Source organism: Leptopilina heterotoma, unplaced genomic scaffold (assembly GCF_015476425.1).
Source record: "Leptopilina heterotoma isolate Lh14 unplaced genomic scaffold, ASM1547642v1 Lhet_32, whole genome shotgun sequence".
Lineage (NCBI taxonomy): Eukaryota > Metazoa > Arthropoda > Insecta > Hymenoptera > Figitidae > Leptopilina > Leptopilina heterotoma.
In genome coordinates, this window is record NW_025111017.1 from 1,416,697 (window position 1) to 1,433,981 (window position 17,285).

The 17,285-nt window shown below is 20.5% G+C and overlaps 1 protein-coding gene across 3 annotated transcripts in view; it reads right to left on the reverse strand.

Annotated features, from left to right (window-relative positions):
* LOC122504838 overlaps window positions 1–17,285 on the reverse strand; it is a 57,356-nt gene that overhangs the window by 31,047 nt on the left and 9,024 nt on the right. For all 3 annotated transcript variants that reach the window (XM_043616118.1, XM_043616119.1, XM_043616117.1), the window contains exons 3-10: window positions 15,411–15,529; window positions 15,155–15,287; window positions 12,418–12,594; window positions 11,890–11,990; window positions 11,724–11,799; window positions 5,551–5,672; window positions 3,093–3,211; window positions 151–318 (exon numbers count right to left, since the gene is read on the reverse strand). In XM_043616118.1, coding sequence (XP_043472053.1) covers window positions 151–318; window positions 3,093–3,211; window positions 5,551–5,672; window positions 11,724–11,799; window positions 11,890–11,990; window positions 12,418–12,594; window positions 15,155–15,287; window positions 15,411–15,529 — 1,015 coding nt within the window. The remainder of the gene's footprint in view (window positions 1–150; window positions 319–3,092; window positions 3,212–5,550; window positions 5,673–11,723; window positions 11,800–11,889; window positions 11,991–12,417; window positions 12,595–15,154; window positions 15,288–15,410; window positions 15,530–17,285) is intronic.

Below are 17,285 nucleotides of genomic sequence, written 5' to 3' on the forward strand. Positions count from 1 at the left end.
ACCAAATAATATAAAAAACTATCTTTGAATAGGTATAAGCTAAAATTTTATTAATATTTTACCTGTAACATAACCTCGTGTATAGTGTACTAAAACGTGTACTAAAACGCAATAGGTTTGAATGTAAATTAAATATTAAATTTCAAATACCTTCTAAATCCGGATCATCGGGGTTCAGTGCATTTCTCAATGCAACTTCAAGAACACCATTTGTTTCTCTTTTAATTAAATCATAAACAGTTGGTAGCATTTGTATGATGCAGATATATTCTCCAATCATCACAATGTTTGAAGATTCCAATAAAAAGTCTATTATTTCTGTAATAAAGTAAAAAATTTACAAAGACGTGTCTGAAACATATTTGGAATTATAATTTAGTTTATAAACTAAAAAAGCCTCCTACTCATGCGATATTTACTGAAATAAATAATTTTTATTAAATTTTTCGTGGAATTATTATTCTTAAAATGCAAGAAAATTGAAATTGTTGCTACCTATTTCCAAACAGAATTTGGACTTTTTCCCTGACACTAAAGAATATTCTGATTGACTCTAAAAATTATTAGAAACTCAAAAAAAATGTTCGAATATTTGCGAATTTCTTTAATTATTGTAAAATTATTCGAAAACAATTGTTTTATTTATCTTAATTATTTAATCATTGTTATTTTTCCACTAAATTAAGATTTTCAAAAATTTCAAATTCAAAACTTTTGAAATTTAATAACTTATAAGAATATTATTATAAACATGAAGAAGTCAATCACTTCGAGTCTTCGACTCGGAGTAACCGATTTCTTTATGTTTTTATAATAATTAACGATAACCAAGGGATAAAATTATTATTTTATATAAGAATAAGTATTGTACTTCTTCAAAATTATTTTCATCATTTCAATTCAATTATTATTTTCTATAGAATTTTTAACTAAAATTCTTCTTTAGATCAATTATTATTTAAAAGAACGAAAATTTAAATTTTTTTAAAGAATTGAATTTGAAACCTTTTCAAAATTCAATTATTTATAAAAATTCACGCTATATTGCTTTTAATATTCAATTATTATCTAATATTATTTCAAGTGAAATTCATTTTTAAATCAATTTTTATTAGAAAATTCTATGAGAATTCAATTATTTAAATACAAAAGTAAATAATTTCTTCAATAATTGAATGTTTACTAAAATTTAATTTTTACGAAGAATTTTATTAAAAACTTTTGAAAATAATTAATTGCTTTTAAGGAATTTAATTAAAATTTTACTGCAATTTATTATATTAAAGAATTTTATAACAATTTTTGAAAATAATTGAAAACTTTGTGAAGAATTTTATTAAAATTATTAAAAATACTCGAATTCCTGAGAAGAATTTAAATAATAATTTATGAAAATAATTGAATTCATGCAAAGGATTTTATTAAATTTTGTTTAAAAAATATAAATTTATCCCAAGAATTTTATTAAAATTATTGAAAATAATTATAATTCTTGAGAAGAATTTCGCTATTTATTTATAAAGATAATTTAATTCTTAACGAGAATTTAAAAAAGTTTTGTAAATAATTTAATTTCTAAAAAGTATTTTATTACTCTCCAAAAAAATTGAATTCTTGTGATAAATTTTGATATTTATGAAAATAATTGAATTTTGGAAAAGAATTTTGTTAAAATTCCTTTAAATAATTGATTTTATGGGGAGAATTTTGTTGTTTAACAAGATAATTGAATTCTTTTGCAGAATTACTTAAAAATTTTTTGAAAATAATTTATTTCCTGAGACGAATCAAAAGTTATTTATGAAAATAATTAAATCATTGCAACGAATTTTATTATTTTATTGAATAATTGAATGTTTCTTAAATTTGAATTCTTTCGTCAGGTTTTAATAAATCTTTTAAGAATAATTGCGTTTTTCGAGAAATTTATTTTAAATTGTATTAAAAATACTTAAAATTTTGTCGTAAAAATAATTGAATTCCTAAATGAAATTTTATTATTTATGAAAATAATTGAATGTTTTTGTAGAATTTTATCAAAAATTTTTTTCAATAATTAAATTTTTTGATAAATTTTATGAAAATAGTGAATATTTGAAAATTATTGAAATGCGAAAAACTTTTAGAAATAATTGAAATTTTTGAATAGAATTTTATTTAAATTTTTTGAAAATAATTGAATTTTTGGCGAAAAATTTTGCTATTTATAAAGATAATTGAATTCTTGACGAGATATTCGTTAAAATTTTTAAAAATAATTGAATTTCTTCTAAGAATTTTATTACTTTTGAAAATAATTGAATTCTTGTGATAAATGTTGTTATTTATAAAAATAATTGAATTTTGCAAAGAATTTTTTTAAATTCTAAAAAATAATTGAATCTTTGTGAATAATCTTGTTATTTATCAAGATAATTGCATTAAAACATTTGAAATAATTAAATAAATATTAAAAAATCAAATTTGGTCAGAAATAGAAAAAAATTTGTAGGTTTTGTAGTAGAATTCGTGGTAGTTTGATAGTTGACGAGTCAAACAAAAAGACACTAAAAATTCAGAATTTTCTTATGAATTTCAAAAATTTAATTTTTTTCAGTACTTTTAATAAAAATCCCTGACTTCCCTGACTTTTCCCTGATCTCCCTGACCTGTGGCAACCCTGATTATCGCAAAGATATTAACTGCAAAATGGAGACTTTTTTTAACCCTAAACAGTACAACTGAGGTACAAAAGTGCCCCAGAGAAAAATTATAAAAAAAATTTATTATTATAAAAGTTATAATTTATTTATTTCAAAACATAGACGGGTTCAACTGTATTCATACGCATGAATGCATTTTTCATTTTGGACATTTTCACTTTGGACTTTTTGTACTTTGGATTTTTTTCTTGGATATTTTAGATTGGACCTTTTGTCCTTTATTCGAACCAGATATCTTGTACTGTCTAGAGTTAAATATGTGTTATCAAAAATTTAAATATAACCTTCGTTTTGGTCAGAAACTATCTAATATCATTAGATATGCGATCATCATATCGCAAGATAATAAACACTATATGAACATTAGTTGTGGAAAAATTTATCACATACCTATATCGATATTTACAACACTGACAGAGGCCGGAATTAAACTTTTTGCTTCATTCCATTTGGAAAGAATATCACTAACTTTGACGTATTCACTTTCAACGATGTATTCATACAACAGCCTTGAAATAAAAATTATAATTATTAAAATCTCAGTTTTTTGCAATTAATATGTTATAACTAATTTATTCTTAATTAAATATGAATAAATTAATTTTTATTTCAACTATTTAATAATTAATATTCAAAATTTTTAGTAGGTAACCAGGCACAAGACATATGAATAAGTCACAAAGTTCATTTGTTGCATAAAAATCCATCAAATAGAACGAAAACATTTTTTTAAAAATAAATTCATGCTTAAAAATTATTCAAACTGTAACTCCTATAAAAATTTACATTTCTTAGATGAACTTTAGGATTACTTTTCGATTCGAAAATACTACAGAATTATATTAATAAAGAATTTAAAAATTGCTGCATTAAAAAATTAGTGCCTACTTCAGGAATTTTTACGCAATAATCGAGCAATATCAAAAATGTTAACTGCAAAATAGAGTCAATTTTAAAGTCCTTCTAATTACATGGCTCGGATCGACTTTAAGAATCAAAAAAAGTTGCTTTCGTCGCATAAATTCACAACAAAAGTCACGAAAAGTCGCATAAAATTTGCAAAAAAGTCGAAAAAAGTCGCATTAAATTTTAGAAAAAAGGAAACACGAAATTGTCAAAATTGTAAAAAAATCACATTTCTCGACAACACATACTTTAATATCAAACAATCCGGAATAAAATTTAATAAAATTCAAAGCAAAATTTTAATTAGGTATTTTTAACATTTTTTTTTAAATTCTCTTTAAACTGTAAAATATTTTTATAAATAATAAAATTCTTCTCCTAAATTCAATTATTTAAAAAAAAAATTAATAAAATTCTTGTCAAAATTTCAATTATCTTTATAAATAATAAAATTCTTCTCTGAAATTCAATTATTTTCATAAGTAATAAAATTCTTCGCAGAAATTCAATTATATTCAAAAATTTTTTTTAAATTCAAATTTTCTCGATAAAATTCTTTACAAAATTCAATTATCTTCAAAAATAAGAAAATTCTTCTGCAAAATTCAATTACTTTTAAACATTTTTAAAGAAATCTGTTCAAAATTTCAATTATTTTTATAAATAATAAAATTCTTCTCTGAAATTTAATTATTTGTAAAAATAATAATAAAATTCTTGTCCAAATTTCAATTATCTTTATAAATAAAAAGATTCATCCTAGAAATTCTATTATTTTCAATTTTTTTTTTAAATTCCTCGTCGAAATTTTATTTATCTTCATAAATAATAAAATTCATCCTGGAAATTTAATTATTTTCAAAAATTCTGATAAAATTCTTTGCAAAATTCAATTATCTTCAAAAGTAAAAAAATTCTTCGCAGAAATTCATATTTTCGAAATTTTTTTAAAATTCTCCTCAAAATTTCAATTATCTTTGTAAATATCAAAATTATTCTGCAAAATTTAATTACTTACTAATGTTTTATAAATTTCTTCTCAATAATTCAATTACTTTCATAAAAAATAATTAAAAATTTTTTTTTATAAAGTCTTATAAGATAAAATAATGATTTTATCACTCGGTCATCTTTAATTGTAATAAAACATGAAGACATCGATTGCTCCGAGTCGAAGACTCGGAGTGATCGATTACTTCATGTTTTATAACAATTTTTTATAAGTTGTTTAATTTCAAAAAGGTTTGAATTTGAATCTTTTGAAGAATTTTATTTCCTATGGAAAAATAATAATGAAATATTTACTTAAAAAAGAAGTTATTGATGTTTTCGAAAAATTTGAAAGAAATTTGTAAATAAATGTAACAGATCATTTTTTTGACTAAAACTTTTTCCTTCAATTTTCTAAAAATTTTAAAAGTTTCATTTTCTAATTGACAAATCGAATTTATAAACATTTTTTTTCATTAATTTTTAAAAAAACTTAAAATTTTATTAAAGCAATTGTAATTAAGAAATAGAAATGATGCAAATTGTTTCCTTATGAAAATTGAGAATTTCCTACAAAAATATTAAGAAACGAGATAACATGTTATGTTTTTTTTCCCTAAAGAGAAGAATGATTTTGTGAACAATATTGTTTACAAAAAAAGATTTCTGCCATTTACAATTTAAGTCGAAAAGTAATTGAAAAATTTGAAAAAAGTCGATTAGTCGCATTTTTTCACAAAAAAAGTCGAAAAAAGTCACATTTCCTTAGAAAAGTCGAAAAAGTCGCACAATCCGAGCCCTGTAATTAGGTAAATATTATTTGCAATTATATTTTTATTTAATTATTTAAATATCCATTGAAAACATGGAATTTTCTTGATGTATCAGAATTCGGAAATTGGGTCACTTACCCTATAAATAATAAAAATGTAATATTAAAAAATGTACTAACGAAAATGTAAAGTTGTGTAATTCCGTTATCTCGGGTTCTGTGCAGGAATAAGTATGATGAGAATAGTCATTGAGGTTCACATGTAAGTTTAGAGGTCCATACATCCCAACGTTTGGTTTCCACTTGAAAAGATTAAACAAAAATATTCATAAAAGTTAAAAGTTTGGAAAAAAATGCAAACAATTTATACGGGCATATCTCTAGAAATTTTAAACTTTTCGTTATCGCTCATCATGATACATTAAAAGTTTTATTCATTTTTTTGTTAATTAATTAATATGCACTTTTTTAAATAAACATAATTGTAGAAAAAAAATTTTAATTTTGAATAATAATTTCAATAATGAAATTTATACATAACATATCTTGGACTCTTATCTTTATATTCCCGAAAAAAATTTTTGGGAATTTAATGCCGAGTGTTTAAAAAAAAAGAAGATAAAAATCTGTTAAGATTTACGTGCTCTACGATATTTTGAACTCAGTTTTTCGATTTTAAATGTTTATATTTTCAAAAATTTGAATACAATTCTTCGAAAGTATTCAATTATTATCATAAATAATAAAATTCTTCTTCAAAAGAATTCAGTTATTTTTAAAAATAATAAAATTTTATGCAAAAATTCAACTATTTTCAACAAAGTTTTAATGAATCCTTCAAAACAATTCAATTGTTTTTTAAAATTGTAAAATCTTTGCAAAAATTCAATTATTATCTTTCTAAATATTTAATTATTTTCAATACAATCAATCTTAACTAAATTCCTACAAAGAATTTAAATGTTCATCGAAACAATTATATTATTTTTCAAAAATTTTAATAAATATCTTTGCAAGATTTCAATAATTATTTTCATAAATAATAAAAATTTTTCAAAGAATTTCAATAATGTTAAAAAATTTTAATAAAATTATTCCTAAAAATCCAATTATTCTCATAAAAAGTAAAATTCTTTTGGAAATTTCAATTATTTTCAAAAAATTTAATAAAATTATTCGCAAGAATTCTATTATTATAAAAAATCAAATTCTTTGGAAGATTTCCATTATTTTCAAAAATTTGAAACAAATTCTTGTCAAGAATTCAATTTTTTTATAAATAATTGAATTCTTTGGAGGATTTCAATTATTATCAAAAATTTGAAACAAATTCTTGCAAAGAATTTAATTTTTCCATAAATAATTGAATTCTTTGAAAGATTTCAATTATTTTAAAAAATTTGAAACAATTATTGTTAAAATTTCAATTTTTATCATAAACAATAGAATTTTTTACAAAATTTCAATTATTTTCAAAAATTTGAAACAAATTCTTGCAAAGAATTTAATTTTTTCATAAATAATTGAATTCTTTGGAGTATTTTAATTATTTTCAAAACTTTGAAACAAATTATTGTCAAGAATTCCATTTATTTCATAAATAATAGAATTCTTTACAAAATTTTAATTATTTTCAAAAAATTTGAAATAAATTCTTGTCAAGAAATCCTTTCGAAGTAAAATTCATCGCAAAATTATTTTGAAAATTATTTTAAAAAGTTGAAAAAATTCTTTTTTTTAAATTCATTTATTTTCAAAATTCTCAATTGAAATTATTCAAAAAATACATTATTTAAAAAAAAATTCTTCAAAAGAACTTAATTATTTACAAAAACTCTAATAAAAACCTTCAGTAGTATTTATTCTTTGAAAGAATTTAATTATTTTCTATATTTTATTGAAATTCCTTGAATGAATTAAATTTTAGAAAATTGTAATAAAATTCTGAGAAGAATGTAATTATTTTCTAAAAATTTTAATAAAATTAAATTACTTTAAAAATGTTTAATTAAAATTATTAAAGAAACTCCATTATTAAAAAAAATATTTAAAGAATTTAATTAGGATTTTTTAAAATGTTAATAAAATTTTTCTTGAGAATGGAATTATCTTCATAAATAATAAAATTCTGCGAAAAACTTCAATTATTCTCAAATTTTTTGACAAAATTCTTTGCAAGAATTCAATGCTTTTAATATATATTAATTTTAAAATTGAAAATATTTTTTAAAAAAATTATTTAAAAAGTTAGGAAACAAAAAAGCAAACAACTAACTTCAAACTGCAAACAGATTTTACCGGAATACAACGATTATTGTTAATATATAGATTTTAAGAATGTGCCTTGAAAAAAACTATGTTTTCTAAAACCTAAAAGTCTAAAAGTTCCAGAGATTGGTTAAATTTCGACAAATGTCACATTCATGTGTATTTGTTTATGTTACAATTAATATTTATAGTTTAATTTAAATATAAATATACTTTTATACTCTTGTTTAAATATACTTTGTAAATTTATCATAGTAGTACAATTTAAAAGTAAATTGCACAAAAATCAAAAGCCAAAAAATTCTCAGCGGTAATACTTGTCGAATTTTGTACCCACATATTGCTATTTTGCCCTAAAATTTGAAAACTGCATTAAGTGACACTGTCACTTTGGTTGATTTCCAGAATGTTGAAAAAACAGAAACTACGATTTAATCGTCAATATCACTTTCCGCAGTTTTTAAATTATAGGGCAGTATATCAATTGATATTCTGTTGTTATTTTGAGCCTCGGGAATGACGTGAATCCAAAGAACAAAAATTAATTTTCTATCTGTGAAACATGCTGTGCTTTAATAAGATAAAAACATTTGAAAAGTGTGCTGAAAAAAAGCTAAAAGTACAAGGACAAAATTTTTAATTATAAAAAAATTATTATGGAAAAAACATCGATTTACGTGACATAGATTTATTAAATTAGAATACTTAGTATAAAACAGGGTGTCCAGCGGTAAGAGAAGTCAGGTCAGAGAAGTGTTGCTCTTGACATCCCCATTATCATCTGTTACTATCATAAAATATACGTCAAAAACGTTACTCATTTTTCTAAGTCGATAGATACTCTACTTTTCTCTAAACAATTTTTCTAAACTTGGGAAGTATAAAAAAACAAAAGCCAACGGTTATTTATTTTACAGGGTGGCCACCAAAACTCGTGAATAAAATTCACGTCTATTTCCCGGTTTTTTCAAGTTTTCTAAGAAATTTTCAAGGTTTTTTTGTTGGTTCAAATTTTACTATAGTAATACTTAAAAAATTCAACTACTTCCACATTTTTTATTGCCGAATTTTTTTTAGGCTTTTCTTACGATTCTGAAGAATCAAAATTTTCACTTTTTCCCTGACCATAAAGAATATTCTGATTCACTCTAAAAATTATTAGATACTCAAAAAAACTTTCTATTACATTTACTTACGAATTTCTTAAATTGTAAAATTATTCGCAAACATCAATATTTAAATTTTTAAATAAGTATTTAATTATTATTTTTCCATAGGAATTAAAATTCTTCAAAACATTCAAATTCAAACATTTTTAAAATTCAACAACTTATAAAAATTTTAATTTCCATAAAATTTTTCAAAAAAAAAAAAAATTAAATTATTTACAAAAATTATAATAAAATTTGTTGCAAGAATTCAATTATTTTCATAAATAATAAAATTCTTCACATGGTTTCAATTATTTTTAATAGAATTTTAAATAAATTTCTCGAAAAATAAAATTATCTTCACCAATTTTTTGCAAGAATTAAATTAGGTACATTTCACAAATAATGGAATTCTTCGCTGAAATTCAAAAATTTTCAAAATTTACATTTTTAATACAAGTTTTCAAAAGAATATGATTATTTAAATAAAATGTAATTAAATTCGTTGCATAAATTCAATTATTTTTACAAGTAATAAAATTTTCCACATGAATTCAATTATTTTAAAAAAAATTGATAAAATTCGTTGTAAGAATTCCATTATTTTCATAAATTATAAAATTTTTCTGAGGATTTTAATTATTTATAATACAATTTAAAGTAAATTCCTAGAAAAATGGAATTATTCTCTTAATTTTTTTGTAAGTATTTAATTACATTTCACGAATATAATGAAATTCTTCGTTGAAATTCAAATATTTTCAAAATCTACTTTTTTAATAAAAGTTCTCAAAAGAATTCAATTATTTAAAAAAATGTAATAAAATTCGATGCAGGAATTCAATTATTTTCATAAATAATAAGATTCTTTACATTATTTCAATTATTTAAAAAAAAAAATTGAAAAAATTCATTGCAAGAATTCAATTACTTTCATAAATTAATAAAATTCTTCACAGGATTTCAATTATTTTTAATACAATTTTAAGTAAATTCTTCGAAAAATGTCACTATTTTCAAAAATTTTGTTAAAATTCTTCGAAAGAATTCAATTATGTTTTATGTATTTTATCAATTATGTATTTTGAAAAATTCATGCTATAATGCTTTTAATATTCAATTATTATCTAAAATTTTAACTAATATTCATTTTAAAATCAATTTTTATTGGAAAATTCTATAAGAATTCAATTATTTAAATACAAAAATAAATAATTTATTGAATAAATGAATGTTTTTCGAAACTAAATTATCATAAAGAATTTTATCAACAAATTTGATTTTTTTCCAGAAATTTTAATAAAATTTTCAAGAATAATTAAATTTTTCGAGGAATTCAATTAAAATTGTATTAAAAATAATTGAAATTCTATGATGAATTTTATTATTCATGAAAATAATTGAATTTTTGTAAAAAATGTTATTTATGAAAATAATTGAATTATTGCGAAGTTTGCTTAGAATTTTATCAATCATTTTTTTTAAAAATATGTAATTGAATTCTTTTGAAAAATTTTATTAAAACTGTAGATATTGAAAATCATTGAATTGAGAAAAATTTTTTGAAAATAATTGAAATTTTGCGTGAAAAAATTCACGTCCAATTCACGGTTTTTTCAAGGTTTGACAAAATTCACGTCCATTTCAAGGTTTTCAAGGTTTCAAGGTCCGGTGGCCACCCTATTTTTATAAGAATTTAATTAAAATTAAATTGAAAGTTATTAAATTTAGGGAAATTTTTTGAAAATAATTGGAATTTTTGTCAAGAATTGTAATGAATTTTTTTGAAAATAATTAAATTTCTGAGTAGAATTTTATTCTTTATAAAGATAATTGAAATTTTCACGAGAATTTTTTTTTTATTTTTGAATATAATTGAATTTTTGCAAAGAATTGTATTATTTACAAAAATAATTAAATTGTTCCGGCGAATTTTATTAAAAATTTGTGAAAATAATTGAATTTTGTCGAAGAATTTTCTTTTAATTTCTGTTCATAATTGAATTTCTGCAAAAGAATTTTACTATTTATAAAAATAATTGAATTCTTGGGAAGAATTTTACTATTTATAAAAGTAATTGAATTGTTTCGAAGGATTTATTAAGATTTATAGAAAATAATTGAATGCATTCGAAATATATTAAAATTTTTTTTTAAAAATTGAATTCTTCCGAGGAATTTAATTAAAATTGATTTGAATTTTAATTACTTTCAAAATTTACAATTAAAATTCTTCAAAAGTTGATTTTCAAAAATTTTTATAAAACAAAAAATCAATTATTTTCAATTAAATTTTTTCAAAATTTCAATTATTGAAACTCTTTTTAATTGTAAATACGCTATTAACTAAATAAAAAAATCGACTTAAACCAAAAAATTTAGACATAAACTTTTTGTTTTTTCTATACTAGACCAAAGGCTACAAAATATTATCTCTCTTGACTTCTTAAAAGAAAAGGTCTACAAAAATACTAAACTATTGTCATTCCCGTTTAATTGAATTGATGAATCGTGATTCATTCGAAACAACATTTTCAACAAATTAAATTCGGATAAATGACGATTTTTGAATATAAAAATTTTCCATTCCCAACAAATTTATTTTCCGGTTAAGTTATTATAAAAATGAGTCAACTAATCAGACACCAAAAATCAGAAAATCTAATTAAAATTTGGACAATCGAAGTAGCAATAGATAGTGCAAAATTTAAAAAAAAAGATAATTCAAACTTTTATAAATTGTGTTTTTAAAGTCACAACAAAATAATACATAAAATTTATTAAATAAATTATATTTTAGAGAAATATTCAAGATTCACACATTTTTTAAAAAATAATCAAGGGACTGGATTCTATAAGGGGATGCCATAAATTCACAAACAAACCTTTAGTGTAATTTAAAAAAAGAAATTAAAAATAATGAAGTAAACTTACACTTTGTTCAAATGGAAGTCCGAAGTCGCTGGATCGAAGTTTTACTAACTCAAGCAGATTTGATTCCAGATCAAATCTAAAACGTAAGAGTTAAAATGAAATTATTTAAATTTTTATCTACATTTAAAGGTACAGTTTACAATAAAAATAAAACTGAATAACAAACCTGGAATAGTTGGAAATTTCTTTAACTATCGGTGATTGTACAGCAACAGGAGATGATTTTTTCAATTTTACAAAAAGCTTTTTTTGTTTTGGTGGAACGATCTAAAACATTAAAGTATTTATTACTCGAATACAGGAAATTGGTAGTAATAAGCATTGCTGAATAATTCTAAAAAATCTGACAAGTGTGAGTTTAATTATTGTATTTTTATAAAAATTTACTAGTAAAAATACGCGGTGTGCTTGAACCAACTTTAAAAAAATTCTTGCGAAATAGGATTTGTTATTTATGAATTCCAACATTAGAGGCCTTCGTGAGGCCTTTTAAGAAAATTAATTTTTAATATATAAATTCTAGAGTTTTTGGGTCACAATTTTTTTTAGAATATCAATTCTAGCCCTAGGAACTTTGAAAATTTAAATAAATAAATAAATTCTGTTTCATGACAATAAATTCTAATTACGAATCTGATGTTAGTTTTTCAAAATTCAAAATGGCGGACCGGAAAAGTAAATAGAAAATACTTACATTCTTTCGAATTGCGCCTTTCGCAACTGGAGTAGGCTTCACTGGTTGTGCGGGCACTGTTCCTTCAATGACGGTTTTAACTTCTCCTTGTTCATCAATAATTTCTATTCGCTCAATAACACTATGTGTAGAATTACTTTCACAATTAGGTGTAAAACACGCAAATCCTATAACATCCTAGATATAAAAATAAATTTGTCAAACATTTTCATCCTCTAACACCAATTTAACAATTTTTCAGGGTGTCTACTGAAAGTATGACTTAAAATTCCAGGACATTTTTAGGACATTCCAGAACAGATTTTTTATTTTTCCAGGACATTTATATGTGTAACAGGGTTGCCACAAGTTAGGGAAGTCAAGGAATTCAGGGAAATTAGAATTTGTCAGGGAAAAGTCAGGGATTTTTACTAAAAGTACTAGAAAAAATTAAATTTTTAGAATTTATAAGAAAATTCTGAATTTTCGTGTATTTTTTGTTTGCTTTATAAACTATGAACTTGCCAAGAATTCTAATACAAACCCTTCAATTTCTTCTATTTTTGACAATAATTTCTTTTTAAATAACTTCGCATAAATTCAATTATGTTTAAAATTTTTTTGAAAATTCTTGTCAAAATTTCAATTATCTTTATAAATAATAAAATTATTCTCCAAAATTAAATTATTTTCAAAAAATGTAATAAAATTCTTGGCAAAATTTCAATTATTTTCAAAAATTTTCCTCATTTCAATTAATTTTGATATCTACTATTTTCATAAAATTTTCCAAAAGAATTCTATTATTTAAACAAAATTTTAATAAAAATTTAACAGGAATTCAATTATTTACCAATTCCTTTTATAAATTTCTTCACATCAATTCAATTATTTTAAATTTTTTAATGAAGTTTCTCGAAAGAATTCAAATATATTTAAAGAAAATTGAACAAAATAGTCTGAGAAATTCAATTATTTCGAAAAATTTAAATAAAATTCTTTTAATAATTCTATTATTTAAAAAAATGTTGACAAAATTCTTTGCAAGATTTAGTTCATTAAATTGCAATTTTAATAAAATTTTCCTATACAATTCAATTGTTTTTAATACATTTCTTCTTACGAATTCAATTATTTTCACAAATAATACATTTTTTTATAGGAATTCAATTATTTAAAAGAATTTAAATAAAATTCTTCGCTAGAAATCAATTATTTTCTTTTTTAAGAATTCAATTATTTTTAAAACTTTTGATAAAATGTTTTATAAATTTGCAAAATTATAATAAAATCGGTCATAGAATACAATTATTTTAGTAAAATACATTTTTTCTAGAAATACAATTATTGTCAAAAATGTTTCTAAAACTCTTCGAAACAATTCAATTATTTTCGTAAAAAATAAAAATTCTTTTAAGCAATTAAATTATTTAATAAATTTTAATAAACTTCTTCCCAAGAATTCAATTTTTTTCAAAAATAAACATTTTCACAGGAATTCAATTATTTAAAAAACAATTTTTTTAATTCTTTGTTAAATTTCACTTATTTTAAAGTTTTTATTGAAATTTCAAGATAGAATTTAATTATTTTTAAAAAGTTTTTAAAAATTCTGAAAAATTCAATTATTTAAAAAAATTTAAATAAAATTCTTCACAAGAAATTAATTATTTTCATAAATAATAATATTTTTTTCTGGAATTCAATTATTTTTACAAATAAAATTTTTCACAGGAATTCAATTCTTTAAAAAGATTTTTAATAAAATTCGTTGCAAGAATTTAATTATTTTCATAAATAACAAAACTTATCGCAGAATTTCAATTATTTTTATAAAATTTTAAATAAAATGATAGAAAATTGCATTTATTCTTACAATTTTTTTTGAATTCGCCGAAAGAATTCAATTGTTATTAAAATTTTTGATAAAATTCTTCATAAAAATTCAATTTTAAAAAAACATGCAATTACTGAATAAATTATTTATTTTTGTATTTAAATAATTGAATTCTCGGGAAATTTTCTAATAAAAATTGATTAAAAAATGAATTTCACTTAAAATTTTAAATTATAATTGAATATTAAAAACATTATAGCGTGAATTTTTAGAAATAATTGAATTTTGAAAAGGGTTAAAATTAAAATCTTTAAACATTTGAATTTTTAGTTACAATATTCTTATGAAATAAAATAATGATTTTATTACTGTGTCATCTTAAATTTCTTCATGTTTTATTATAATATTCTCATAAGTTATTGAATTTGAGAATCTTAATTCCTATAGAAAAATAATAATGATTAAATATTTATTTAAAAAAGAAGTTATTAATGTTCTTCAGGGTCAGGGAAAAAGTGAACATTTTGTTTGGAAATCAGGGAAGTCAGAGAAAAACAAAAATAAAATTTTATGGCAACCCTGTGTAATATTATTTCATATTACGATTAACATAATTTAAATTAACCTACTTGAAAAAAAATATTTATTTTATTATAAAAAGAGTTAAAAATCAATATTGTTTATACCAGTTTCTTTAATCAAATGACAAATTGAAATTATTTTTTGATGGATCAAAAAATTATTTTTTTAAATTTGAGTAAAATTTTTAAATTATTGAATATTGAAAAGCAAAATATGGAAAATTCAAGGACAAAAGTTCATAATCCAGGACATTTAAGGACATTTTTTCAAATTCCAGGACATTTCCAGGAATTCCAGGACTTCAAGGGCCAGGAGACACCCTGTTTTTCATTCTATTACCTTATCAGATAATTTCTTAATAGGAGATAAATTTTCTTTCATAAGTTTCCAACAAAGCTGATGAAAATGGACTTTACATGGATTTTTCGAGTTATTGCAGACAATCCTGACCATTCCAGTGAATGTGGTATCCCTGAAAATCGTTTAGAAAGATAATTGAACAATTTTATTGTATAAATTTAAATAATATTAATAATAGACTGAATTCTTTTGAAATATTTTTTAATACAACTATAATAAAATAAAAGTAAATTACCTGAAGAAAATGTTCCGATTCGGAGATAAGGAATCTGTTGTAAAATTGTGACATTTATTACAGACAGCATCTGGTTGATGCCATCCGTAAGAATCTTCTGTCATTTGCGTTAAATGTTCCTAATAAATTAAAGAAGAGAAATAAATAATTATACACAAAATTATAATCAGAAAGGGATCGGTACACTTTTTAAAAAAAAAACTTTTTATCTAATTGACGTTGCTTTTGTCTCATTCGATTGCAAATACCAATCAAATAGTTTTTGAGAAAATAAATAAATAAAATTAGCAATTTTAAAAATAATAGAAATTATAAATTTTCTAATTTAAATTTTTGTTGAAAACACTAAAAAAATTCAATTTTGCAGAAATTACAAATATTTGCAGAAATTCAATTATTAAAAAAAAAAAAATAAATAAATAAAATTGAACTATGTTCAAAATTTGAAAAAAATTCCAATTATCTTTATAAATAACAAAATTCTTGTCCAAACTTCAAATTATTTTATTTTATTTTTTTTATTTTACTTTCAAGTTAGATGTGTTTTTTTTGTTTCTGAACTTTTTTATAATTTTTCTTTTCAAATATTTTCAATTTTAAAATTAATGTATTGAAAATCATCGAATTGTCGCAAAGAATTTTATCAAAAAATTTGATAATAATAGAATTCCTTCAAATAATTTTATTATTTAGGAAAATAACTGAATTCTCGCGAAGAATTTTATTAAAATTTTTGAAAATTCTAATTAAATTCTTTTGAAGAATTTCTTTGATTTTTTTTAAACTAATGGAGTTTTTAATAATTTTAATTAAAAATTTTGAAAGCAATTGAATTTTATGAATAAGTATTTTATTAAAATTGTATTGAAAATAAATGAATTCTTGCGAAGAATTTTACTATAAATAAAAATAATTGAATTATTCTGAAGAATTTATTAAAATTTTAGAAAATAAATAAATTTTTTGTTAATATTTGAAAATTTAAATTCTTTCGCGGAATTCTATTAAAATTCTTTTGAATAGAATTGAATATCTGCAAAGGATTTTACTATTTATAAAAATAATTGAAATGTTTCGAAGAAGTTACTGAAACTTTAAGAAATAATTAAATTGTTATGAAGAATTTTATAGAAATATTTAAAAATAATGAAATTTTTTCGAGAAATTAAATTAAAGTTGTTTAAAAAATAATTGAATTTCTTTAAAGAATTTTATTAAAATTAAATATATTCAAAATAATTGAATTCATCACAAGAATTTTATTATTTTTTGAAAATAATTGAATTCTTTCAATTTTTTTTGACGAATATATTTAAAAATTGCATTGAAAGTAATTTAATTTTTATATAGAATTTTTTAAAAATATTTTTAGAATAATTGGATTATTTTTAGAAAATTTTGAATTCTTGTTAAAATTCAATTTTAATAGAAAATTTTGAAAATAATTAAATTCTTTCGTGTAATTTTATTTAAATTAGATTAAAAATTATTTAATTCCTGCAAAGAATTTTAGTATTTACAAAAATAGTTGAATTGCTTCGAAGAATTTATTACAATGCAATTTTAGGAAATAATTGTTTATCGAAATAATTAAAAATATTTGAATTCATCCGAGGAATTCAATTAAAATTGTTTTAAAAATAATTGAATTCCTGCAAAGAATTTTACTTTTTATAAAATTAATTGAATTCTTGCGAAGAATTTTACTATTTATAAAAATAATTGCATTTTTTCGAAGGATTTAATAAAATTTTAGAAAAAAATTGAATTTATTCGAAATATATTAAAACTTTTTTAAAAATTGAATTCTTCCGAGGAATTTAATTAAAATTTTTTAAAAATCATTGAATTTTTGTAAAGATTTTACTATTTAAA